The 18,530-nt window shown below is 36.5% G+C and overlaps 1 protein-coding gene across 2 annotated transcripts in view; it reads right to left on the bottom strand.

The window, feature by feature from the left end:
• The window catches only part of Dhx9 (DExH-box helicase 9), a 36,756-nt gene that overhangs the window by 1,141 nt on the left and 17,085 nt on the right, over positions 1-18,530 (bottom strand). For both annotated transcript variants that reach the window (XM_041663038.1, XM_041663039.1), the window contains exons 8-27: positions 17,657-17,793; positions 17,198-17,287; positions 16,945-17,106; positions 16,716-16,793; positions 16,121-16,312; positions 14,124-14,265; positions 13,624-13,706; positions 11,376-11,532; positions 8,930-9,030; positions 7,552-7,765; positions 7,310-7,404; positions 6,975-7,048; positions 5,410-5,562; positions 4,295-4,455; positions 3,359-3,470; positions 2,981-3,142; positions 2,741-2,868; positions 1,330-1,559; positions 1,119-1,234; positions 589-789 (exon numbers count right to left, since the gene is read on the bottom strand). In XM_041663038.1, coding sequence (XP_041518972.1) covers positions 589-789; positions 1,119-1,234; positions 1,330-1,559; positions 2,741-2,868; positions 2,981-3,142; positions 3,359-3,470; positions 4,295-4,455; positions 5,410-5,562; positions 6,975-7,048; positions 7,310-7,404; positions 7,552-7,765; positions 8,930-9,030; positions 11,376-11,532; positions 13,624-13,706; positions 14,124-14,265; positions 16,121-16,312; positions 16,716-16,793; positions 16,945-17,106; positions 17,198-17,287; positions 17,657-17,793 — 2,788 coding nt within the window. The remainder of the gene's footprint in view (positions 1-588; positions 790-1,118; positions 1,235-1,329; positions 1,560-2,740; positions 2,869-2,980; positions 3,143-3,358; positions 3,471-4,294; positions 4,456-5,409; positions 5,563-6,974; positions 7,049-7,309; positions 7,405-7,551; positions 7,766-8,929; positions 9,031-11,375; positions 11,533-13,623; positions 13,707-14,123; positions 14,266-16,120; positions 16,313-16,715; positions 16,794-16,944; positions 17,107-17,197; positions 17,288-17,656; positions 17,794-18,530) is intronic.

The raw sequence follows: 18,530 nt of genomic DNA, 5'->3' as shown, positions 1-18,530 counted from the left end.
GATAAAAATACAAAGGACTTTCTGCATATTTGTATACTATTATAATAGTTAATTTAGCAGGATGACATTGAAGCCATGCTTTAAAGAATGTTAAGCAGACTAATAATCAGTATGTCTACAACTACAATAATTAAACTCAATAAAATACTAAAAACTAGTAAGCCTAAATGAAAAACGTAAGCATCCACTGTACACAAATATGTTATCAATGTAGGGGGCACTAAGAAAATACAAGTATTTTATAAGGAGAAATTTCATATTTCTTAAAACAGTTTCTATTAAATACCTATCTTTCTACTTGAGGAAGAAGTAATTATACTGTATCTGAAATATCAACACAGTATTACGGAAAGTGTATCATCTAGCTTATAACACTCGATACATTCTACTCTTCTGCGTTTTATTTAGTATGTGGCGATATTGTGCACACAGATTAAGAAAAGCAAAAGGAAATCTTTTGTTCTGTGTCACACCAAATTCCATATTTAATGTTTATTTATAATTTTAACCTAAGTGGCAAGAACTTTACCAACTAACTTTAATAATTCTGCAAAAGCTTTACACACAAAAATTTCATTAAGTACTCACCGTACACTTCCAATCATAAGGTTGATACCAGCAGCTGAAGGCCTAGAAATCTGACGGATTGTGTTCAGCATATGTTCATTTACAGGGTCCAATTGGCTGATGATATTTGGTTGTTTGGACACTTCAACAACCAGAGCTTCCATGGCGGCCCGGAGGGCTGTGATGCATGCTGCAGCTTCATGTGATATTTGCAGTCTGATCCTAAGGGAAACAAGACATACACAGAGAGACAGATGACTATTTAAGGTTAATAAATTTGCCTCCCATGTGGCATAAATTTAACTGCTTATTTTATTAGAATTAGACATTTTCCAAGGCTATATGAAAGAATGAATAATCAGCAATAACCATATAAAACAACTAAAAAATGACCAATCCTATAACTGAATCAGAAAGATTTACAACTCCAAGAAAATAAAATATAAAATAAACACACATGAAAGAAATCTTGTCTTGTTTCAAAATAAAAATTGAATTCTAAAAATTCTCAATTCTAAAAATTCAGTTTGGAGTCACCTGAAAGCACATACCAGTCATCTATAAATATGATCTGTCCATCAGACTGGACTTTCTTGGAGGCAAACAGAAGTAACTGTAAGGGGGTGACTAAGGTCATTCCTTTAGCAGAGATGGCTCGGGTTCGAATCTGCAGATAAAAAAAAAGGCCAAATGTTACACACTGACAGGTAATTAGCTATGGCATGAATAGAAAACTGATCCTTCAGACTTTCCTAACCTTACCTTTTCACCAAAAACAAAGAAGGGAGATGGGTACTTCATGTCTTGGCTGCTAAAAGGGCAGTTCACAGATGATTTGTGGATAAGGGCATTACGCCCTTCAGTGGTAAGAATCTTTCTCTTTTCTTTATGATAGCATACGTTGGGGTATACACCGAAGGCCAGCAGAGAGATAACGACATCCAAATTATTATCTGGTCCAGTGTTAGTAAACACTTGTGTCAACAAACAATCTGTTAAAAAGAATTTAAAGAAATGATTGTTAAAAATGAGGTAATAGTATGACTCTGCTAAGCGCCCTGACAACTATTTGAAGGAGCTTTTGTGATAAGATTCTGTAATCAAAGGTATCCATCCTTATTACTAGCAGAAGATGAAAAGGACAATCTAAAAGTCAGTGCAATGAAGGCTATTTTCAGCCAAGATACACTCTAGCAGTACTTTTATCATAGAACGGAAAACAAACAGCAATGTGCTATATAAAAATCATTTCTACTACATGTAATTGAATGTACCAAAATCATTTAAATGCTGTTTTCTTTCTTGTTTTGAATTTTTTTTAAGATAGGGTTTCTCTAGCTTTGGAGCCTTTCCTGGAACTAGCTCTTGTATACCTGGCTGGCTTCAAACTCAAGAGATCCGCCTGCCTCTGCCTCCCAAGTGCTGGTATTAAAGGTATGCACCGCCACCGCACAGCCTAAACAATGTTAATTCTACTTGCTATAAAAAGCTGAATAGTAGCTTCACCTATATTATTTTTAGGTTCTAATATATAAAAATATTTTCTCCCTTTGATTTTCACAGTGTCAGTTTAGAAAGAATTCAATTCATAACCCTTTAAAATTCTACTTCCTGGTGCTAACAAACATTCTATTTTTCATTAATCTTCTCAGCTCACAAAGTTTAATCTACTTAGAAAAGACAAACTCAACTATAGGGAAATGGAAAGTTGGATTAGTGTTGCATCACAGAATTAGATATTATGTTTCAAGAAACAGCTGAGAAGCCCGGTGGTGGTGGCCCACGCCTTTAATCCCAGCACTCGGGAGGCAGAGGCAGGCGGATCTCTGTGAGTTCGAGACCAGCCTGGTCTACAAGAGCTAGTTCCAAGACAGGCTCCAAAACCACAGAGAAACCCTGTCTCGAACCCCCCCCCCCCCCAAAAAAAAGAAACAGCTGAGACTATTACGAGTACTCTGCTGTCAATATACATGTTAGCTTAAGACAAGAGTTCACAAAGAATATTTTGCAAGAGGAAGCTTTCTCCTGCAATTGAGAAAGGATGTTAGGCAATCACTAGTTTAAGCAGTCAATCCTTGAATTCTCAATGAGTCTACTCTGGCTTTAGCTTCCTGGATTCTGAACTTACCAACATGAGCCACAATTATCAGCTGACAAATGAGAGACATCTTACCTTCTGGAAAGCCAGAGTTAATCAGAATCTCTTTAAGTTGTACTTTGGCTTCCCAAGTCATTCTTAGTGTAGCCATATTGAGTCTCTTTTGCTCGCAAAAACGTATTTCTGCTTCTTCTCCGCTCATCCTAAAACAAAATGAAAAAGCATTCGTTCTCAAAAAGCTCAGCAAGTTTGCATGCAGGACTATGAACTCAGACAGTTACGTAGTTCCTGAAGCAATTGCCTTTAACTCCATACCTAGCATCATCCCAGGCTTGGAATACTGATAAAAGAGCCACATGATCAGAAAATCTGTTTCCAGCAAAATTCCGGTGAATATAGCCCAGGCGTTTTCCTTCACTGATAAAGGGCTCTGGAAAGCAGGTAGCAGCTGAGATGGTACAGACAGCATCTCCCACACTGGGAAAATAAAAGTTAACAGTGAAGCACAATCTTTATGCCAGAAAGGCTTTCAAATATGAACAGAAAGAAACCTTTGTTGGAGAGGATACTACTTACAAGTACTGAACCTAACTGGCCTGAAAACAACATTTCCCCCGTAATTTTTTTCTAGACAGACCACCTCCATTTATGAAAGCCATCCCATCTCAATTACAAACAAGAAAACAAACTTACTAGAAAATACACCCCATTATCATCATTTTTCCAAAACGAGGCTCAATGGGGAGTTTAGCCAGGATTCGTCCCAGAGGAGTCAACTCATCATTGGCATCTAAAGCATCAAGTTCTGTGGGAAGATACTTATTCATGAGTGATAATGCCAATAAATGTACATACTTCATTATATGTCCATGCAAGAGTCAAGTATAAAGCAGGAGCAAATGATTCAGTCAAAAAACATGAAAAAAAAAAAAAAGAATTCTGGTATACTAAATACAAGACACTATTTATAGTTCCTTTTACTCAAACAGGTTTTGGGCAAATGTGGATGGTCTATAGCCCAAAGTTAGTCAATAAAATAATAACAGCATTAAATATCCACATAACCCATAAAAAAGAAATTGAAGCCGGGCGGTGGAGGCCCACGCCTTTAATCCCAGCAGTTGGGAGGCAGAGACAGGCGGATCTCTGTGAGTTCGAGGCCAGCCTGGTCTAAAAGAGCTAGTTCCAGGACAAAAGCTACAGAGAAACACTGTCTCGAAAATCAAAAAAAAAAGAAAAGAAAAAAATTGAATCTGGGTTACCAGTGAGTACAAAATTCCAAATTCAATACAGAGCACTTCTGGCTTCAATGCCTTCACTTTTCATTACACTACTTTTTTAACAGATCTGAGATGTGGGATGAAAAAAGACTCTAAGACATACATGCTAATATTAAATACAAGTCAAGGAATAATGCACGTACTGATTCTTAAGATGTAGCATTCTATATATACCTTATATGCTTTCTAATCGAGACCCATTTATTCTCCTTCAGCCTTCAAGCTCAACGAAATTGTTATGCTAAGAAGCCTTTACTAACACAGCTTTACCAAGTCTATCTTCATTTGACACACTTGTTAAGTGGAACTTGCTACCTAAGGACGGATAGCATAAAATATCAGCATTTACCTCTAAGCGTATGCTCTGCTTCAATCACAGCATCCAAAGGTGGAGGTTCAATTGCCTTTGCAAGAAACTGGCCAATTCCACCTAGACGCAGAAGTTTTATGCTCAAAGCAATTTCATGCAAAGGTGTTCTAAACATCTCTGGTGTCATGTGAGTTTCCAGTCTAAAATTTACAGGAGCAGAAAAAAAGTAAGCCTCACCTATGTGTGCAATGAAAATCCAACAATATCTGCATAAAAACAATAGTATATGGTATTGTTCCTTTCTCCTCATCGTTTTATAATTACCACAATTTTTCCTATGCATTACAGCCATGCCTTACAGAGTAGACTTATAAACTGGTTTCTGTCTTTACTCTCAAAGCCATGCCCTTTCAACTAAGTGAAGGAGCATGAAAAAGTCAATGCTACCACTTCGAAAATCTAATACTTTTGAAAGAACTCCATATCTAAATGTTGCAGCTCTATGTTGATCTAAATGTACATTTATAATTGCTGGTAAAACAGTTAACTAATTTTTTTCTAGAACATTGCTTACTGTCTGTCCTAATTACACATAAAGCCAGAACTCTAAATATCTGTATTTTTCATCTTTAATATCCAATGTTTCAGGTAATATGATAAAAATAAGAACTACTCTACTGCTGAATATGGGTGACAGGTCTTTAATCTCAGCACTTGGTGATAAAGTCAGGTACACCCTCAAGTTCAAGGCCAGCAAGGTTAATCTGTCTTAAGTCAATGGACCAAAACCTAAAATTTTAAGACATGGCTAACAAAAAACTAGCTATCCCTGTATAATCTGTAATTCCAAACTGATAAAGAAATGGAATTAATATCCACAAATCTTTTTGTTAAACAACACTAGCAACCTCTAAATTTCTTTTCATAGTCTCACTATAATCCCATTTAGTTTAAATATATGAAGCACACTGATGGTTGGAAGAACTGCATATATATGTATACACACAAACACACACACACAAGATTTAAAAAGGTTCTTATTTTAAAACTGATCTCATTGGACAAGACAGCTTAGTAAGAAATGCTAAGAATTTTCTCCATGATCTTCACTTACTTCAATATACAACCAATGTCAAATTAAAAAGAGACTTTACCTGTCAAAACGAGCTCGACTACACAGGTGAAAGCAGAACCCAGGTCGCACTCGGCCAGCTCTCCCTTTCCTCTGTTCAAGGTTTGTTTTTGATGCCCACACAGTAGCATAGTTGGTCATGTTGTTATGAGCAGTAAACAGTTTCACTTTTTGTCTAAACAAGAAAAGGTAGTTATTGAAGACAAAACAAGTAAGGAAGGAATCAATGACTTTATATTCTTAGCTACCAATCTATTCAAAGATACATCAACATTATATGCACCACATACCCTAAGCAAAATTATAACATCCTTGATGTGGAGATAATAGATTCTAGAAATTCTCTGGTCTGCCAGTGTGTTCCCGAGCTCAAGGACAAACCTTATCTCAGAATAAGGTGTGTGCATAGATGAAGTTGCCTCAGGCTTACACAGTTGTATGCATGAGTGTGAACATACACACTCAAAAAAAAAAAAAACAGAATGACTGATAAATATATCTACTTAGAAAGATATATGTGCAATAATAATGCCAGCTTTTTAACCAGGCTTTATTGTCCTCAACTAAAGTGCACAAACTGACTTTACCTATAGACAACACCATGACTCAACTCACATAAATTTTAAACCACCAGTCTGGAGTTCACTAAATTCTTAAAGGAGTGAGACTGTCACTCTGAGTAATGTGGGAAACTAAATAAATGGGTCCATTACACCTTAACCAAAGGTGAGAGGACATATTCGTGCTTCTTCAAAGATATGATAGATAGGTTTGATCCAGAGAGTGAATGACTGCTTACAGGATACTTGGCTTAAAGTATGGTCACTGCATGTCATCCCTAAACAACAGAATACTCAAAAACAAATAACAAACTATATGACACGAAATAAGATATTAGTGGTAAATTTTTGTTGTCTACTAAATATGGTTAGTCTGTACTCTTCAACTACATCTAAGACATACAAACACATTGGGTCTCAAAGTATAGAATTTGACAATGAAGTTAAAAACTAAGTGTTATGGTACACAGCAATGATACAAACCCCATTACATAGTAAGAAAAATCTTAAGTCTAGAGGTGAGCATAGGCAACACAAACACTTCAGAAGAAATAATTATAAAGATGGCTCAGTGACTATCTTACATAAGACCCAAGTTTCAATTCCCAGCAGCGCCCCATGGCAGCTCACAACATCTTTAATTCTAGTTCTCGGGTAGCTTATACATTCTTCTAGCCTCCAAGGCCTCCAGGCACACAATTAGTGCAGGCATGTAAGCAAAGATAAGACTGATACACATAAATAATAATAATAATAATAATAATAATACAGGGGGCTGGAGAGATGGCTCAGTGGTTGAGAGCACTGACTGCTCTTCCAGAGGACCCGGGTTCAATTCCCAGCACCACATGGCAGCTCATAACTGTCAGAAGATCCAGTTCCAGGGCATCTGACACCTTCACACCAATGCACATAAAGTTTAATAAACCATAAAAAAAATTTCAGTAAATTGAAAAATTACACAAAAGGTTATATGATAAAGTTTGGCAGTTGCTAACAGTAAAAAAAAAGATTCCCTGGAACTTACTTGCAGGAGTCAATGACATAAACAACATCATTTATGGTGATGCTTGTCTCAGCAATATTTGTGGACAAAATAACCTGCAAAAAATACAAAAAAATTATACTATAGAAAATATTCCACTTATGAACACACAAATGACCAGAATCATTTAACCCGTAGTAAAAGAGGAATTACAGCAACAGGAATAAGAAGGGGGTGGGGGGGGTCTATCAAGGTTAGACTGGAAGACCTTTTTCTATTTAGATTTTGATATTTGTTCATTTTCCAAGAGGCATTCAAACATTTATTAATATTTAACATCTCTTTCACATCTGACCTCACTGTAATTCCCTCCTTACTTTGGTCACTCCATCTGGAACTGGATCAAACACTTTGCGCTGTTCCTCCCGAGGGATCTGAGAATGCAGAGGTAGAATCTGATACCGGTGACTTCCTACAATACAAAAAGGATAAGAACTAAAAGAGCAAGTTAAAACATTGTTCTTCATTACACATACCTTCATTAAACACAGCAACATACAAGCTAGTATAAAAGTAAACATATTCATCGTAAATCTAAAACAAGAGAACTCAGTCATACCAAAATGTGAATTATTTTCCAAATGCTTCTGCATAGTATATATCAAATTCCAGCCAGGCAAGAAGACCAACACAGCCCCTGGAACATTGAGGGTTTCGATGTACTTAAGGAGAGCTTCAATGAGTTCAAAAGGAGTTTCCTTTTCATTCAACTGAGACATGCTCAATTTTGTTTCTGGACCATATTCATCAGCACATATTAGATTGCAATTTGCCTGCAAGAAAACGGGATTTGTCACGCATAATTAACAGTTCAATTCTCTTGGGTTTATTTTATCTAAGCAAGTAACATTTAACAATACTGTTTAACCCTAGGGTAGATAGTAATACTTTCATTATGAAACAAGTACTTTGGAATACTACTTCAACTGTGTAAAGATATGTTGCCTTTATTTATTCATATGGCATTTGTTTAATGATAATGTTTCATCTTAAGGCAACTGAACAGCCAATGGCTAGGCAGGAGAATAAGCCTGGATGCTAGGCAGAAAATAAATAGAAAAAGAGAACAAGGAAAGGACTCCTGAAGCAAGCAAGTTAGCCAGCCAGTCAGTCAGTCAGTGGCCAACCAGTTAGGCAGTAGCCAGTCAACCAGAGGGAATAAGACATACAGAAGAAAAGACACAACGCAAACCATAGATGGAGAAAAATAGGTAAGTTATTAAGAGCTAGCTAGAAACAAGCACAAAGACAAGCATTCGTAATGAATATTTATTAAGTTTCCATCTCATTGTTTGGTACCTGGTTAGTGGCTCAAAGGAAGGCCTGGCATATTTGATTTATGCTTGGTTGGGAAAACACACTGTGAACTCTAGCACTGGGGAAGCAAACTGTTTCAGTCAGGCTGTTACAGAGAAACCTTGTCTCTAAAAACAGAGATTGACCAACTTCTAAGGTAGAAAGAAGGTCAGCAGTAAAGGGCATTTCCATATTCATTTCTCATCACCTACATCAGGGACTTATCTGCAATTTGACCTGCAAGAAAGCACACCTGCCCCGACATCTCTGGAAGCACTTATACGACTGATATCCATGAATATGTATTTTATATATAGAACCTATGATAAACTGAATTTCCTATTACTTTCTTGGGATATAGAGAATTCAACTACAAACAGTCCCAGAACTTTATAGAAATCCTTTTAAGACTTTTATGCCATAAACTACTTAACCTGTGTAGTCTTAGAAGTCTCTTGGCACTGAACCTGAAATTATTTGGATTAAGTCATTAACCTAATAATAGACATTAAAAATGATTTTAAAGGACTTTGCAATGCCAATTTAATTCATGCTATGCTTTAACCACTTATTTTCTTCTCCATCAAACACTCACAATGAAAATTTCTCCTTCCTGAATGTGTGTAAAGAAATCTACTTACATCATCATCTTCACCACCATCATCTTCCTTATCTTTCTTCTTTTTGTCCTTTGGAGGGGGAACGAATTGGGTCATCTGAATGCAATCTTCTAGAAAATATTCTGGCAAGGATAATCACATGAGTTATGCACTTGATAATTTCCAAAATGGTACATCCGTAAAATGATTTTCATTACCTAATCTGTAATTCAAACCGCTCAACCAGAGTTTTCTCAACTACTATAAAATCCAACAGTGAATTTTCATAATTAAACTTCAACAATGTAAACTAAACATGTCTCCCTTGAACTCTAGACAAAAATTTAGGTAATTCTTACATAAATTTCTACAAAACCAGCTGGGGCTTCCCCTTTATACACATTTTTCAAGGAAATACACTTGGAAGCTGTATATACTCTCCTACTCTGAAGACTGGAAGATAGCTAACCAATAATGTGCCTGAAATTCAAAAAAGTTAAGAATTGTCTCTATAATCTGTCTTCTGTATCTTCACCAGTCAGTGACCACCAAGACTGCAAACCAAAGGTGCACACACCATCACCTAAACTAATGTCCACCAATTTTATTCACTATTAAATAATGCTCTCCAGTCACTCTGAACTACACACCTTAGGATCGAAATTTGTTATCAAATCTACATATTGAGTAGTAGTAAATTGCACTGACAAGGAAATCTGTTAATTACCACGTACTTTTCTATTCAGGGTATATTTATATTTTGAGATTTAGGTATAATCTAGTACCATCATTAACTTTCTGCTCAAACTGCGCCCATCACTGACTTCTGCCTGCAGATTAGGAGAGATTTTAAAAATGTAGTGGAATGGAACTGGAGAGATGGCTGCTCTTCCAGGACTCAGGTTCAAGTGCACAGCACCCAAGTGGCAGCTTACAACTCCTGTTTGAGGACATCTGACACCATCACATGGACATGCGTGCAGGCAGAACAACACAAATAAAAAATACAAATAAAAGTTTTAACAAGTGCAGTGGCATAAATATTCATTTCAACAGACTGTTAAGTCTCCTAGGGTAATTGCATTTCCTCAATTGGACTGTGCAGGAATTTATTTCAAAATTTCAGATGATCAGTTTTTTAAAAAGCATAGGTATGATTCTATCAACTCAAGTTGTTGTCCCAAGGGCATGCTTGCCTTCCTCAGTGGTCGACACCATATTAATCATGGACTAACCCAAAACCTTTTTTCTCCTTGGTCATGGTGTCTTTTTTAAATATTTATTTATTTCTTTATTATGTACACAATGTTCTGTCTGTGTGTATGCCTGCAGGCCAGAAGAGGGCACCAGATCCCATTACAGATGGTTGTGAGCCACCATGGGTTGCTGGGAATTGAACTCAGGACCTCTGAAAGAACAGGCAATGCTCTTAACCTCCAAGCCATCTCTCCTAGCCCCCATGGTGTCTCTTTACAGCAATTAAGAGTCACTACAATATTGTCCACAATTTCTTACTGCAATCTGTAAGAAACTAGGTTCTTTTTTTTTTGTTGTTTTTTGTTTTTCTAGACAGGGTTTCTCTGTGGCTTTGGAGCCTGTCCTGGAACTAGCTCTGTAGACCAGGCTGGTCTCGAACTCACAGAGACCCGCCTGCCTCTGCCTCCCCAGTACTGGGATTAAAGGCGTGCGCCACCATCGCCCGGCAGAAACTAGGTTCTTACCCTCCAAAAATCTTTATAAAGCTCCAAAGTACAGATACACAGCAAATATTTGAACTTTAAAACCCATACCCTGAGAAATAAAATTAGCTTATACTTCATTGGTATGTTAACCTTTTATAGTGTATTGTATATACATTTGAATCTTTCTCAATTGCTTTTCAAAAAATCTGAGCTCACTGATAGGTCAGGAAGTTCTGTAGAACCTCCCATTCCTAACATATTTTAGTTCCAGGGCTACAAGCATAAGCTACAGTAACTGGCTTTTTAGATGGGTGCTGGGCAAGTATTTAAACTCAGGTCTTTGTGCTTATACAACAAACACTGAATGACCCATTTCTGTTACCTACAATTTACTACTGAACTAAAAAATATAGTAACAAAGCATGGCTAGTCATTTCATGCGAACACACTTCACCAAAATGTTAAAGCTCTTAGCATATTTTCATATTTCCTCAATTGAATTGTGTAATGTTATTTCAATAAAATTATGAGCTCTATGTTGATTCAAATTTTTAAAAAGCATAGAAACCACTTTCAAAAAGTGAATGAAATTTGATTTTACTCTGGAAAACAAAGTACCACAGGCAAGCAAGGTTCCCCAAATGCTAAGACATTTGATAAAAACCAGAGAGGAGGTTGGATTCCCCTGGGACTGAAGGGAGTTATAGGTGTCTTTTAAACTATCACGCTGACCTCTAAATTAAGAAAATGTAAAACCTCCAGCACAAATCATGATTTTCTTCCTATCACATCAACACAAAATTTACCTTGAACCGGGAAAGTCCTTCCATAAACTTCAATGATAGGGCAATTAAAGAAATATTCACAGAACATGGTAGTATCAATAGTTGCAGACATAAGAACGATGCGGACTTCAGGATAAGCTAGAACGACATCACGTAGTACTACCAATAGGAAGTCAGTCTATTAAAATGAAAACAAAAGTTTAAACAGGGTGGTAAAATACACCTTAACATTTGTGATAGTCTTAAGACATTACTGAAATTATTTTTGATGTCAATTAAAAAAGTGGAAAAAATATTACAGTGAGTTTTATTTTCATTTTGGTAGTAAGAATCTCAGCACGGCCTTGACTTCATTATAGTCATAAATGACCTTAGACTGTGTTCTCTCCTGTCTCCCAATTCTAAAGGCTGGGATCATAAGCACATTATGTACTGCTGGGAAACCAAACTCAAAGCTTCTGTGTATGCTAGGCAAGCATTCTACCAACTGACCTTTCATTACCAGCCCTTCCTGTTTCTGTAAGTGTACTTGCATACTTAAGGGGAAAAAACTTTTAGTTATGCAAATACTTCAACTATTTTTTGGTAAAATTAAGTTTATAACAATCAACTTTCATTAGAAACATGACAAAAATTATCTCCCAGGTCAGCACCCTCAATTATATTTGTAATTCCTACATATCCTTTGTATATATAACACTTTTTTGACTTAATATTCATCTCAAAAATACTATACTTTTGTAGGAAAATAATTTGAACAGAGGTATGCTATTATCGGGTGGTGTCAGAGAATGAATCTGCTCCTCAAAATAATGAAGTTCCAGTGCTAGGAAAGGCGATTTAGCTAAATGATAGAGTATCTACCTGCTTAATACAAGTGTTTGATACACAGCACTTTTAAAACACATACTTCTAATAGTACTAAAAGGTGTGCCCATTGTGCCCATTATTTCAAAATTTAGCCAGGAATAGTGTCACACACCTTTAATCCCAGCACTTGGGAAGCAAAGACAGGCAGATCTCTGTGAGTTTGGGATCAGCTTGGTCTACAACTCGAGTTCTAAAACAGGCTCCAAAGAGCTACTGAGAAACCCTGTCTCGAAGCACCCTCCTCCAAGAAAAAGATCAAGGAGGATTTAATGCCACAGGCAAAGCTGTGGTTAGTCAGAGAAGATAACTTTGCCCAGACTTTCTAGTCACAATGTTAATTCTAAATTGGGATGGAGTTTTCCATGTAATAGATAAAAGAGTACACTTTCAACAAAGCACTTATCCCACATTAAGTTCTTAGTATGCTATTTATTTGACAAGCTTTAACAGTTTTAAAGTAGAATATTAAGTAACCATCCATGTTATTATTTCAGGACATTAATTAAAATTCTTAAAGACCACTAACTAGCATGTTAACACTCAAGTCAAGTCACTAGTGAAACACCTGGATGTAGTTCCTCATACTCTTAACTGACTAGGAAAGCTAAGGCAACACGACTGGAAATTAGAGGCCAATCTGTGCTAAAGAACAAGACCCTGTTTTAAAAAACAGTAACTGGGGGCTGGAGAGATGGCTCAGAGGTTAAGAGCATTGCCTGCTCTTCCAAAGGTCCTGAGTTCAATTCCCAGCAACCACATGGTGGCTCACAACCATCTGTAATGGGGTCTGGTGCCCTCTTCTGGCCTGCAGACGTACACACAGACAGAATATTGTATACATAATAAAGAAATAAATATTAAAAAAAGAAAGAAAATGCTTTAAAAAAAGAATAACTACTAGATTCCAATAGCAACTCTGGATAGTTTGCATGATAAAGCAATGTAGAATATCCTTTTAAAGATATCACACTTTTTGTTGTATAAATGGAGTATTTTAAAATATTGTTTGTAGTATCCACCTTCCAATCTTAAAACTATATATAATAAAACTTTGCACTGGCTTATCAAGAACCATAAGGCTAGAGTGAGAAATTTGTATTTTCTTCTCATTTTCTGTGACAATTAACATCTGAAATGTTAAGCTATAAACGCCTACCAACATTTTGCTAAAAAGCACAAAATTTATCACATACAAAGGAAAACTAAATCATACAATTCCACTAGATACTGGCCATAAATCACTACTAAAATGCTAAGTTACATAAAACTCTTATCGATCATAGTAAACAACATTACGGTGTGAATATTAACTTATTTGGGTTCTCTGAATAAACAGTATTTAGCAGTAAAGAAAGCAAAGATGAGATTTCTAATCAAACCTGACTCATAGGTTACTTACATTAATATCTCTTTCGTGAATTTCATCTACAATTACATGACTGATCCCTCGAATGCCTGCTTCTAATTTTCTTAGGAGTACACCTAAAAAAAAAAACAATTATGAGATAGGCTTCTTTCCTAGAGTCAATAAAACACAAAAAACTTTAGCTGAGGTTGGTTAATTGCACAGACCTTTAAAAAAAGGCATGATTTACTGATATCATGTAGATAATAAAACTATACAGAGAAACCTATCAAGCAAGCAAATGACTAGATAATCAATCTTGCTACATCACAATCCTTATATTGTCAAAACAGTCTTCAATAATTAATATCCTGACACATTGAGGTATTTTTGGCATTGTCCCGACTTTCTGTGAAACAGACTGGCCCTTAACAGTTATTTGCCTGCTTCTGCCTCTCTTCTGTACAGGATTAACATTTGCACAACAAACTTTCTGTATTTTAATAAAAAGATGACAATAAGTCACAAATGAGGTACCACAATGCATTACTTACCTACAGTACAAAACATTATACTGGCATGGGGGCGTGGAAGTATAGACTCAAACCGAACACTGTAACCACAGCTTTTTCCAGGCTCTTCACCTCTCTCATAAGCAACTCGTTCAGCCACTGCAACTGCACTGATCCTTCTGGGCTGAAAACAAAACAAAAGTGATATGGAATTATAAAATTAGTTATACTTATTTAAAAGTATCTATGTGCTATATGGGTGACTGAACATGTTACATGCTAGGCCAAGTGTTCTACCTAACTAATAATACAAAAAGTTCTGAGTCTCACTTCAAACTTTACACCACACCCAGCTAAAATTTTAAATTACTATAAAAGCTCTCATTGCTATCTTAGAAACAGAGAAAGTTAGGATACAAATGATCTTTACCGAATATGAAACTTTAATAAATGGAGAATATGCTAACTATTTCCATTATGGTACAATAAGGCTCTTTATTTTTAATCTGAGTACTTATCTCTAGTTCCCACGTGAATTATGGTATTACAAGTGACTAAGAGAAAAGGCACAAACCAATAGGAAACTGGTTCTTACAAACACTACACTCAGCATAGCTGGAACTAAGTAAGATGGCTCACTGAACTGATCAAGAACTCAGATTTGGTTTCTAGCAACCATGTTAGTTAGTTGGCTCACAAATTAAGTCCCACCTCTTGGTAATGACACTCTATTCTAGTTTTTGCAAATACCCACATGTGCAACATAAACACACTGCAAAAAATATTTAAAAAGTAAAGCTTAATGCTAAGTTTCAGGTTAACCCTACTATTTTTCTCCCAAGTGTTTTATCATCACCATCCTGGTACCTCCATTTTTATTTTATTTTTAGTTTGCAGAGACAGAGATTCTCTGTGTATCTTTGGAGCCTGTCACTGGAACTCACTCTGTAGATCAGGCTAGGCTAGGGTTAAAGGTGTGTGCCACCACTGCCCAGTTTGTATTAATTTAACTTTACTGACCTTCAAGCATGTAGAAGACACAGATCAAAGTTTGAAGCCACCCTGCTCTATCTATCCTGATGGTCAGTTGTCGCCAACAGCTTAACATGACAGATTATGAAATAGCTGTCCCCAATGCATGAGCACTTTGACAAGCTTATCTTACTTACAAAAACATAAAAAATGAGATCCCAGCCGGGCAGTGGTGGCGCACGCCTTTAATCCCAGCACTCGGGAGGCAGAGGCAGGCGGATCTCTGGGCGTTCAAGACCAGCCTGGTCTACAGAGCTAGTTCCAGGACAGGCTCCAAAACCAGAGAAACCCTGTCTTGAAAAAGCAAAAAAAAAAAAAAAAAAAGAGAGAGAGAGAGAGAGAGAGAGAGAGATCCCTTGGCGCCATAAGCGTCACCTAAGATCCTTTTTAAAAAAGATTTATTTTATATATATGGTACTCTGTCTGCCTGTGTGCCTGCCAGCCAGAAGAGGTCACCAGATCTCATTATAACTGTTGTGAGGCACAATGTTGTTGACCTGCCTCTGCCTCCAGAGTGCTGGGCTTAAAGGTGTGCACCACCACTGCCCGGCTAGCCTAAATTCCTGGTTGAGTGTTTATATACCTAACGTAAGCCCGAACCCCCAGGCTTCAAGTTCAATGATGACCTAGAGTATAGAAGTTATAGTTAAGTGGTTAGGGTACGTTCCTAACCTGTCAAGATTCTAGGTTACCAAGGACAGGAAAAGCAGTAAAGAGTGTGTGTTGGTATTACGGTTTTAACATTTTTTCCCCGTAAAACTGGAAATACTTTCACATTAATCCCAATTCCTCCTCCCTCCCTTCCCAACCACCATCTGCTCCCTTAGAGAAGGTTTAAGGTCTCCCATAGGTCTGACAAGCAGGAAACCTGCGTTAAGATCAATCTAGGCTCCCTGAAAGCAGGTGACAATGTCTTAACAGTCTCGAAACCTTATTTGACAACAACAACAAAAAAAATCCTCCAACTCCCAAACTATTAACAGAGCTCACATTGGCTTGTTATTTACCTGAGTCACAACAATATTACACTCTGCTGCTCTGTCATTCTGGATAAAGTCATCCAAAATGTACTGTGGAACCTGTGTGGTTTTACCACATCCAGTGGCTCCGCGAATGATCACAACTGAATTTTGACTAATGGCTTCCAGGATTTCAGGTTCAAATTTCTTCACAGGAAGCATCTCTCTCTCTTGTAATACCTGCATAGAAAAGTCAAAACTTAGTAAAACTTCATTAGAACCACTTCCATATTAAAAAGGTACTATATTTTAACTGGCTTAGTTCGTGATATATTCTATGATACCTATTTATCTCTAATAGAATTGATTCTCACTAAATTTTTAAATTATCTTTCTTGGTCTTCATCCCCCTATTTCATTCTTAGGTCTCCAGAAACTTTCTAATTTTGTAATTGTTTGCCAAAAAATGTTAGCACTTTTGAAAACCAACAAAGAAGCACAACTCATTTCTAGGTCCTGACTGAATTAAAAGCCACTACTTTATCAGTTAGCTATGATTAATAATTTGGTGAAATGTGCCATTCTACCTAACAATGTTCTTTCTGAAACACTAGGCAATGTAGTTAAAATTTTCACCACTTACACTTTGTAAATTATGATCCTGTTCCAGTTGGTATGTTAATTCATTCTTAAGATCCATGCTTATTTGTTCAGTAGAAGCCTATAAAAAGAAAACATTCAAAGAAAATCTATTTTATTTCCATATACTTTTCCGTAAAATAAGGAAATAAAATGTACAGAATTTAAATAAAATATACGGAAGAAGACGTTTTAAACTTCAAAATTGATCTTAGAGGGCATGTGGTACTTACATAAGCCAGGGGCCCTTCATCAATGTTGCTACTAGTCCAAGGATTCCAGTTGGACTGTGGTGGTGACCAAGGTACCACTCCAACTGCGTTTTGTCTCTGAGATGGTTCAAAATGAGCCAATTTCCCAATGTTGAGTATAACTGGCATAGAGGGATCAACGGGCTAGGAAAAAGCAAAATAAATAAATGTAGACACTTGTCTATGGGAAGATTTTAAAATAAAGTTAACTACAAAAAGCTGTATATATGCTTACTGGAGGCACAATTTCAAGATCTAGCTCTTGAACCACATTTTGCAGTTGATGTTCCAAATCAGGAGAGAGGAAAACTTTGTAAGGCTCAACCTACAAAAAGAATATCATCAACACATCCATAAATAATTCAGAACTATTAATTTTAGCAAAGTAGAGATAGAGAGCTGACAGTATATAAAATAGCGCTATTATAGACATAAAAATTCCTCTTAGTGAGAATCTTTACAGTTCACTCAGTGGATCTTAAAAGAGTGCTAATTAAATACAACCTTTTAATTTCTTGATATTCTAAGCTTTGATCTGATACAGGTCAGAAGTAAAACATCTGCCTAGCATTTAGAAGCCTTAATTTCCATTAATTATTATGCTCATGTCCCCCAAGTCATTCCTCCCTCGAACTATAAATTCAACTCCTTTAGTCAAATACGAAGTTACGAGTATTAATGCCTAAATACTTACTCTTTCTCCTTCTTTCTTCTTTGTAAGCCCAGAGTACGCCTCAATCACTCCAAGATGATAGAGTTGTCGGACAAGAGAGAGGGCACATGATTGTGCTGCTAATTTCTTATTTGATCCATGTTCACGTGCGAAAATCCCTACAAGGATTACCAAGACAGAAATGAGCTGAACAAGGAACCATCAGTAACAATTAAACATTCACATACTAAACAACCACTGATAAAAAGTACATCACAGTTCTTTTCATTCTATTTATTAACCAAATCCAATTCTATATAACTAATCATTTAAGCCTACACTCAACTGTTGTCATTACCACATCATTAAATCAAATTAAAAAATGATAAACTCAAAATGTAAGTATAAAATGAAATTACATGTACAATGGTCAATTACATCAAGAAAGAGGTTAATTTAAAAAATGTTAATTTAAAAAGTTCCTGAGTCACAGCCTCTTTTTTTTAAGATTTATTTACTTATACAGTATCCTGCCTGTAGGTCAGAAGAGGGCACCAGATCTCATTATAGGTGGTTGTGAGCCACCATGTGGTTGCTGGGAATTGAACTCAGGACCTTTGGAAGAGGGGTCAGTGTTCTTAACCACTGACTGAGCCATCATTCCAGCATCCTGGTCACAGCTTCTTAGGATTACCAGAGTCCGAACTCCAAAGCTTTAGTATGCAAACCAGACCAAATTTTAAAATAAGTAGGTCTCACAGGTCATACAGTCTATCACACCTGTGACGTCTACTTTAGTATGAAATTCAATGCAGACAACTCATTCTTTCCTCCATGGAAGCCAAAGTTATGTTATTTACCGCCCCCCCAAACTAAAAAGCAACCACTGTTATCAGCTATGAAATTTTCCATATGC

This window comes from Microtus oregoni, unplaced genomic scaffold, assembly GCF_018167655.1.
Source record: "Microtus oregoni isolate MIOR12 unplaced genomic scaffold, Mior012 000013F_ref0000133, whole genome shotgun sequence".
Lineage (NCBI taxonomy): Eukaryota > Metazoa > Chordata > Mammalia > Rodentia > Cricetidae > Microtus > Microtus oregoni.
The sequence above is the reverse complement of the archived record's forward strand: the minus strand, read 5'-3'. Positions and strand labels throughout refer to the sequence as shown.